Genomic DNA, 9774 nt, shown 5'->3' on the forward strand with positions numbered 1-9774 from the left:
CCCGGCCTATCCTTAATTACTCTTTAGTGTTCCTGAGCCAAACACAACCCTAAAATTGGTGTCATCACTTATTGCTCTTTAATTAGCTAAATGAAGGAATAGCTAAAATCAGGAAAGCCAAATGGAGGTGGGGAATTAGGGCCCCAACAACCAAACAAATCCTTCAGTCTCAACCTGAGAAAAACAAATGAAGAGCCTTAAAAAGGAAGAATAAAATGAGAATAGGAGTTGTAGGACACAAGCATGAAAGTTGAAACCGAAATATTTAGAAACTACTATCTTGGTCAACAAGGCCAAATAACCCTGACTGTAGATCCTCAGCACACTACCTGTATAAGTCTCCATCCAACAGTTAAGAGGATAACACTCCTGAAGATGGAAACGGAAGCCTACAATGACATGGACATGGTGACCCCATTTGGGGCCTCTGGGCCCTGGGTGTTGAGAGGACACTTTGGCTGAATCCCATTTTAAAGCATTTTAAGTCTGATAAGGCCAGAATTGAGCTTGATATTAGTATAGGAGGAGGGGGGAGTTGCTACTATTTCTCCTGTAATAATTCCACCGTATTCCCACTGAAGGTTTCTCGGCAATGGAGCCTATGAAGGCTTCTCTGCAACAGAAATCATCTCATGGTGGATGGAGATCGGCCAGATACATCATTGGTAAGCAGTTTTATTGTTTAATTAAACTTGATGCTAATTCTTGTAGTTCCTCAAAGACAAGTGGTTTCTTAATTGAACTTGTCTCGTATAACAGGAGTTGAAATTGCTGAAAGGTTTGCTTATTACGGCATGATGGGGAACCTCTTCACCTATCTCACCCAGTCCCTTGGTGAGTCCAATGCAACAGCAGCCAAGAACGTGAATATCTGGTTTGGAGTATCGACTCTCCTTCCCTTGTTAGGAGCTGTGATTGCTGATTCCTACTTGGGTCGTTTCAAGACTATCTTCATCTCATCTTTGATCTATCTACTGGTGGGTCTGATTGAATTTGTTTTGTTTGAGTACTACTGGTTTCTTTCAAATGATCCTGATCATGATCATGCGTATGTTTGATTCAACCACAGGGATTGGGTCTGTTGACATTCTCAGTGTCGAGTGCAGTTTCATCACAAATTCGGCCACCATTGGTCTTCTTATCTCTCTACATCGTCTCAGTTGGGGTAGGCGGGCACAAGCCGTGTACTCAAACATTTGGGGCGGATCAATTTGATGAAGATGAGCCAGAAGAGAAGAAAGCCAAGAGCTCATTCTTTAACTGGTGGTACTTTGGGCTGAGTGGCGGAGCCATGGCAGCGTTGTTGATAGTAACTTACATCCAGGACAACAAGGGATTTACTCTTGGCTATGGAATTACAGTCGCAGCCATGGTGGTTGCGCTTGTTTTGTTTTTGTTCGGACGACAGACGTATAGGCAGCCGGCGCCGAAAGGGAATGCATTAACTCGAGTAGCACAGGTGCTTGTTGCTGCTGGCCGAAAGTGGCGATTGTCTGCTCCGAAGGAAGAAGGCCAAGGAATAAATAGTATTGAAGAAGGGAGGAGAGTTGGTGTGGCCATGAACAATCAGCCCATGAGTCGAACCCTGGCTCCTACCAATCAATTCAGGTAAGAAGTCTTGATCATTTAACCGATCAGTGGTCTAATTAAATCCGGTAGCAATAACGGGTTGAACATCTCCCCAATGATAGTACCAGTCTCGATGATATTCATCAGGTGGGGCGGAGATGTGATTTCAACAACTGACTGATCAATAAGGTTGTATTTTTAAGTGATAAATTGAAATTCAAATCTTTTACCCACAAGAATCCCACCCACATGGCATTGCAGCTGTATATTGAAAACATCTCCTCACTCCATGAATAATAACATGCAAATATTATAGATATTCAATGTACAACTGTACTGAGGCGTCGATAGTGTGGGTATGAGATCCAAACTGCCGAAATTACTGCTTCTTAAAATTGGTGTCTCTTATGAGAGTGGAGTTGAAATTTCAGTAAAGGGTCCATTTGGTTTGGGGCCCAGAATTGGAATTGGAATGTTAACTGTTAGGTTGGGCGTAATCAAAATCATTTTCATTCTTGGTAGAATAACATTCTCTCATTTGAGGGAATGGTCATTCCTTCCCCTTCCTTGGGAATAAAGAAAGAGAATCCATTTCAACCAATTCTAATTCCGATTTAGATTTTAATTTGAACCCAATATGTGAGGGGAATAGTTCATTCTGATTCTGATTCAATTGCTTTAAAGCATTTCATATAAGCTATTTAAAGAGACCGAAGAGAACAGTTTTCTAAATAACTGACTGACAGCTGACTCTCCAAACATAACTTATAAACTGTCCAAGAGAGAACCACTTAGGAAAATCAGAAGCTGTTATTTATCAAAAAAATAAAAAATAAATAAAAATCAGAAGCTGCTGTGCTTCGGCCTTCCCAAACGACACTTACTAATTGGGAAGAACTCTTGTGTTTCGAGCTGTCCTGAGAGGCGGTTTGGGAGCTCTAATTAAATGGTTGCCAAAGTTGACCTGAAAAATCCATAATGATCAGACAATATGTGGGTCTGCACATTGGAGTCTCAATTATCAATTTTTTATCTCTGCATGTCGAGTTTCAATTATAATAATTATAGTAGGGCCGGGTTCACATGCTTTGCTTGTACTTATTTTATAAAATGTCTGAAATTGTTATTTTATGGGGAACATATAATGGGGTCTTATCGGGTCCACCTCATAATCTGGATCAATAATAGGATCAGTCATAGGTCCATTACATACATATATACCTTACAGGGTCTGGACTGATGGGGATGGATTTGGGTATAGGTGTTTCATTACCCGGCCCGGACCAAATTGACACGTATATAGCCCTTGTATTAATCCATACAAGGCCAAAACAAGCCTGTCAAGTCCATTCAAGGCGTTTCAACCTGGACTGGTCTAGAAACCCCTCTTTGCACCATAAAGAGTGTAATCTCAATGGGAGGGTCCACTTGTTTAACTACATCTTCTTTTCTTTCCACGTGGCAAGTTTCACAGAAATGCATTTTACCATTCATTCGTGATCTGCTGTTTACCTATTACTGGTACCCAAATGGGTCCCCCTTAGGAATGCACCCTCGAACATGTAATTGCTTTGTAAGCAACCATATGGAGTATTTTTATGCTCAAAGGTGCATTTCCTATTAGTTACCACAACTTTCTTACTTTTCTCTTTTCTCTTTTAGTCACACATGACAAGGTTATAAGCATCTCTTACATTTATTTATGGGAACGAACTTAATGAATACAAGGAGAGTTTATACTGTTTATTATGCAATGTGTATGTTCACATTAGTGTATGGTGCATTATGGGGCTTTAGAGTCACACTTATGTTTGCATTTTATACATTTCCACATGATCCAATGCTTAATCTTAATTATTGATTTTTTAGTACAAATTGCGGTATAAATATAATACTTTTTTTTTTTGGAAAATTTATGATACTGGAAAGACATGATACCAAAAGAATTTTCACTAATTAAAATTCACCCGTGAATTTTGATAAATTCCACCATTAACACATTTATGATATGGATTGATTGGTCACAAATTATTTTGGATATCATATCTCAAACCCTTGTACTTGGGGGGCGTTCTTTTTTTGGATTTTGAAAGGGGGGAAAGTTGGTCAATGGGATTTTGATTCCCATTGACCAAGAAACCCATGTTCTTTGTTCAGATTTATGTAGGGGCCAGAGGAAGTTTATTTTCCTGGTTATCACTTACCCGAGTAAATGATACCCATCTCCTAGGCGAATAAATAACTTTCCCACCTGGGGGAATGGGACAAAAATGCCTCTTTTAATAATTAAATTTTATGGATAAAATGGTCATTGCCTTATTTACATGCGAAATAAAAGAACATGGGTGAATGCACTTACCCGGGTAAGTCTTTTTTGGGAAACACTTACTTGGATAAGTGTATTTACCCGGAAAAACGAACGGGACTTTGGTGTAAACTGTATAAATATAATACACGGCTTGCATTTTAATGGTTGAAGGTGCTTTCCCATTGGGGTGAAATTATGAAGGGTAGTATACAAATACACCCCTATGATTTTACGTAATTACTAAAACCTACCTAACCTATAATTTGTGTATTGCTTAAGACAGCCTCACTTTGCAATCACTTAATGCTGGTTCTCGTAGATGGAAACATGATATGACGTTTTGCAACCCTTATATTTTGTTCAGCCAAGACAAATAAAAGAAAGGGTAAATTACAAAGACCCCTATTACTATGGGGTTTGTGACAAAGACCCCTTGTATTTTGTTTTGTGGCAAAGACCCCCTTGTACTATGACCATGAGACAAAGACCTCCCTTGACCGTTAAGCCAGATGACGAAATGCATTAAATTACCAAAATATCCCACTAAACATTTTTTATTTTCTACTTTTTGCCCTTTTTCTCTTAAAACCTATTTAACCTATTGTTTTCCCTTTCTTCTCTTCTTTTCCTCTCCCTCACCGTCTTCTCTCATTCTTTCTCTCTCCCAACTCTCTGAAATGAAGGGACAGAGGAAACCCATTTCTCATCTTCCCTTTCTTCTCTTCTCCGTCTTCAATCTTGTCTCTATAACTGTTGTCGACGATGCCGTGATCATGGGAAACTACAAAGCTTGATAGCCCAACAGCAAATGTCTGCCCATATCTCCGTTTTCTCCGTCTTCTATCTTTTCCTCATCGTCATCGTTGACTTCTTATGCTTCTATGGCAACCAACAAAGGGAGAAAAACTTGTAGTTGACGGAGCCGGAGACTCTCCTCCTGCAGCACTTGCGGAGCCGCCTCTCCTGCAACACTTGCGGAGATGGAGCCGGCATCACGTCTCGACCTAAACATGTTTGCTGTGATTGGACTCATGGACTACTTACTAACTAGCAAAACCATTTAAAGAAGATACGTGGTTTTGGCATCATCACGCCCATCGACTAACTACTTACTAACCACCAAATCTGTAGACTATGCAGATTTCCATTCCAAGCTTTTGATTCTCCGATTTGACAAATCTACATGGAACAAACCTATTTCCTCCCTCCCCCTCTCACTCTACCCTTCCTTGAAATTTCTCTCCCCTTCCCGTCTCAATCCTTTGATCCTTTCCTATTAATCCTCACTTCTTCCAACATTCATTGGATTATCAGCCTTGTTTACTTGGTTCCTCTTTTCTTCTTTTTTCTATTTATCTCCATCTCAGGATTCCCTCTTCCTCTCTGCTCAAATATCTTTGAATCATCAAAGGAGAAAAATGGAGACCAATCAGTAGTTGTTCTAGCAATTCAGCGATTAGCTGAGGCTACAATTGACAAATTTGGCAAATCTTTCTCTTAACAATTCAATATGGGGGAATTCAGCGATCAACTGAGTCCACGAGCCAGAGTCGGTGTCACGTTGTGGTTGGATTCGTGGACTACATACGCCAATACCGCAGATCTTCTGTAAATGGTTTCACAAAAGAGAAGCAATGAAGAGATGTAGTGTTCGTTGGTTTCCAGAGGCTCCATAAGGCGTTGAAACGTTATCCCCAACTCAATGGAGAGAGGGAGAGAGAGAGAGAGGTAGGGATTGAATTAAATGGGTTCAATCCCAATGCTGTTGGGGAAGGGCAAGAAGAGAGACAGGGGGAGAGAGAGGAGAGAGAGGGAGAGGGAGAGAGAGAGAAATGTGAAGGATCGGAAGGGTAGTACGTATCAGAAGGTCGGGAAAGATGAAGAGTGTTTTTCTCGTCTAGTTATTACAGGGGTAGTATGGGAATTAAAAATATTATAATGGCTTTTTGGACGGAAGGCTAATAGAAGGGGTCTTTGTCTCACGGTCATAGTACATGGGGGTTTTTTCCCTAAAAGAAAGTATAGGGTGGTCTTTGTAATTTACCCTAAAAGAAATTATCTTCATTTGTTTTAACTTTACTTTTTGTTTTATAGCTTTTCCTATTATATTTTGTTTTATTTTTACAATAAAATAATATGGGGTGAAGGATTTATTTCTAAAAGTATGAGACTTTTATGGGTATTTTTGGAATAAAAACCATTTCTAAATGGATATACAAATGGTTCCTAAGAATAGATAGGGTAGGTCTTAGTATTTATGTGAAACCATAGGAGTGTCTTAAATGATTCCCAATTATAATGTAATTTACATGGTTTTAAAAAACGACCTGGAAATGGAACCGTTCTGTCCACCAGTTTTCAGTCAATGGTTCGACCATCTGGTTCGAACAGATAGTTCGTTCTGATAAAAAAATGAAAAATAAAAAAATAAAAAAATAATTAAAAAACAAAAAAATGGCCAAAAAACCGTTGAATGGATCGACGGTTCGACTGCCCAGATCAACGGGTTATTGACTAATTGAACAGTTTTTGTCCAAGGACCAGGTTTGGGGTAAAACAGAATTGGTTTCCTGACTTATTTATATTGTGCTATTCAAATTTCAAACCTCCTGTTTTATTTATACTAATTTAAAAAAAAAATTATAAAGCGAAACGATTGCGAGGAATGATAAACAAATGGACAAGTAGACATTTTTAAGGTGTTTGGTCTACTAGTAATGACCTTTGAAAATCTGTTTGATTGAGACAAAAGCAGATCGAGTGTTAAAGTGTTTGACTTCATTATTATAGTATTTTATACCAAAATCATTTTTATTACAATAAAAGTATGATATCTAACTTGTCATTTTTTTTTTCAATTGTGGTTGAAGATTATTTTGGCATTATATTAGGGCAAAGCATTTGCAGATTACATGTCCCGAAAATTAATTATTTTCAATTCAATAATTTTTTAGCCGTTTGAAAAACCACATTTGTTCGAATCCGGATTTACTCCTCAAAGATAGCGCCTCACACCATTTTTACAGCACTTTCTGTACATGAAAACTAAATCTATTAATGGGTCAGGTTTGAATTTGGCTTTCGCCAAAATTTGAATGAGCCCAGCCCAGAGTTTAACCTGAAATAGTGTAAAGTCAGGCTCGAAGCTCGGCCCTTGAATAGGTCTAATGAGAACATATCCCATATTTAATTGTCATTCATGAAAAGATATTTCAAATGAGACCAAATCAGCCCCCCATAATGTCCCACAATACATCCCTACCGTGTATTAGGAACATCTCCTGATGATGATATCATCATTTTTGGGATTATCATCCGGAGATATTCCCACTACACGGCGGGGGTGTGCTGTGGGACGTTGTGGGGGGCAATCTTGTGAGGGGCTGATTACAATATACTGAGATTGGTGTGAGGCGCGATCAGTTAGGAGTAAATCCGATTTTCCTTTGCTGTACATCTATTGCTTGGAGTCCAAAGTTTTAAAACAAATTTAGAGATGGAAGATTATTATACAAATAAATAGAAAAGAGCATTAATTAAAAATGTTGAGGTGAATCAAGAGTAATACTATTAAATTGAAAAGACAAGATTGTCCTTGAGAAATTAAGAATCAACTAATTGCATGGTGTAGCCATGAAATCATCTTACGTAAAGGTGTGTATACGTAACTACAGGTTTCTTGACAAAGCAACAATCATAGACGATGTGGATTTCTTGAACAACTGTAGAAACAAATGGAGGCTTTGCACAGTGACCCAAGTAGAAGAAGTGAAGCTCCTCCTTCGCTTGGCTCCAATCTGGTTCAGTGGTTTGATGTACGCCGTGGTATTCGCCCAGATCAATACCTTCTTCGTTAAGCAAGGTAGCACATTGGACAGAAGGATTGGATCCAAGTTTCTTGTACCTTCTGCATCACTTCAAGTCTCAATTCCCTTAGTCATCATCTGTTTCGTGCCGATATACGACCGGATTTTTGTTCCGATTGCAAGAAGATTCACCGGAATTTCAACTGGTATAAGAATGCTACAGAGGACCGGAATCGGCCTGGTCATTTCAATAATCGGAATGGTCGTGGCAGCTCTGGTAGAGGCCAGAAGGATTCAGATCAGCAAAGATCATGGGCTGGTTGAGCAACCAAAAGCACCCTTGCCCATGAGCGTGTGGTGGCTACTTCCACAGTATATGGCTTGGGGAGTTTCAGACGTATTCACAGTGATCGGACTGACTGAACTCTTCTACGATCAGATGCCGGAGGACATGCGCAGCGTTGGGTCTGCAGCTTTCCTTAGCATATTTGGCGTTGGAAGCTTACTGAGCAGTGGAATCATATCCATTGTGCAGTCGATCAGCTCAAGGCATAGAGAAGAATGGCTGAGCAACAATCTTAACAAGGCACACCTTGACTATTACTATTGGGTACTAGCAGGGCTGAGCTCTCTGTGGCTTGGGCTGTATATGGTTATAGCCAAGTTGTTTGTTTACAGAAAAGTCCATACTGATGCTCTTCATAGAGGTTTTGATGGATGATTGGCTGTTGCCCTGTTGGTTTCTTTTGGGCCTTTTGGGCCCATCCAGATAGAAGTGCAGTGCACCAGTCTTGTAGTTGTAGACATAGCAAATAATGGGCCAAAGGGTAATAGAAAATTATAATTTTATATCAACATTTTATGTATTTATAAATATATGGTAAAAAATTGAATACAAATTTTGGTGAAATATTCAAATATCAACAAACTGTGTCTTTGTTTCATTTAATCTAGAGTGAATACACCACCGTTCCAAATATGTAAGGTGTAGGTCCCATTGTGTGTTCACTTTTGATTGGTTATGTAGCCCATTGTACAAGCCTTTGGTGGCAGCAGACTTAAACCTGCTAAATGCTTATACCAGTAAAGAACAAGTTTAATTCTCGAGATTTGACTCATTGAAAGTTTATCAACAATTTTTATAAATTTAAATTGTATTTAAAATAAAATAATAATTATAATAAAAATTAAAAAAAAATATCTAATAATAATTAATAAAAGTAAAATTAAATTAAAACCCATTTAAGTTCTATTTAAACATAGTAAAAAATTATAACAAATTTATTTGACAATACATAACCAAAAAATAATGCTTAGGTTGGACTTGGTATGGCTTGGCCCAATTGGGAATATCACAAAGCGCCTTTTGCTTCAATTGCACTTAACAAAGTCCGTGCATCAAACAGGGTCTCTCGACTTATAAATATATACAATCATGCACAAATTATATGATTAAATTCTCTCAAACAAAGAAACTTTTAAGGAGATGAGCAAGGGCGTAAATGAATCCATTAATCAATCCAACTTAAAAATATACATATATGCATACATACATACATAATACATATACTATATATATAATACTTGTATTTTCTTAAAATTATTTATATTATAATTGCTTAATGAAGCAGTGTCATTTTCAGATCGTTGGGCAATTAGTACTTAGACGAGTATAAGTATTTTTGCATTGATATTTTTTCATCAGCTTTCAATGAACCCAGCCTAAAACTATTACTCAAACCTTATTTGTAGTTTTTGACAATTGCTTAAACCTCTCTTGAATTTTGATTTCTCCAAAAGATCTCCCTCTACCTTTCTGGTCTGTTTGGTTGCCAAGAAAGCAAGGGATGAGGAGTTTTTTTTCCCAAATTGCACCGTAATGTTTATTTGTCGCGAAATAATATAATTCATTTTCCAAGTTTGGTTACTGAAAAAATTCAACAGGATTCATGAAATAGAATCCATTTTAATAAAATAAGCCCATAGTATTGACTTAGGTTTTGTTTGTTTGCAGTGCAAATCCGAACAAGATACAAGTTTTTCACCCTGTTCAGTTTTGCATCTTTCTTTTATAGTTATTATTGTATTCCT

At 38.0% G+C, this 9774-nt stretch overlaps 1 protein-coding gene across 1 annotated transcript; it reads left to right on the top strand.

Moving 5' to 3' along the window:
- Window positions 1–509: 509 nt before the first annotated feature.
- Window positions 510–8559, top strand: LOC148871794 (protein NRT1/ PTR FAMILY 5.4-like). Its single transcript, XM_088968141.1, has 4 exons — window positions 510–665; window positions 760–977; window positions 1070–1608; window positions 7552–8559. Exons 1-4 carry the CDS (start codon window positions 593–595, stop codon window positions 8402–8404), a joined length of 1683 nt encoding a protein of 560 aa, XP_088824267.1. The 5' UTR covers window positions 510–592; the 3' UTR covers window positions 8405–8559.
- Window positions 8560–9774: the final 1215 nt, after the last annotated feature.

Source organism: Nelumbo lutea, chromosome 2, assembly GCF_056320005.1.
Source record: "Nelumbo lutea isolate HS-2025 chromosome 2, American lotus-T2T, whole genome shotgun sequence".
Classification (NCBI taxonomy): domain Eukaryota; kingdom Viridiplantae; phylum Streptophyta; class Magnoliopsida; order Proteales; family Nelumbonaceae; genus Nelumbo; species Nelumbo lutea.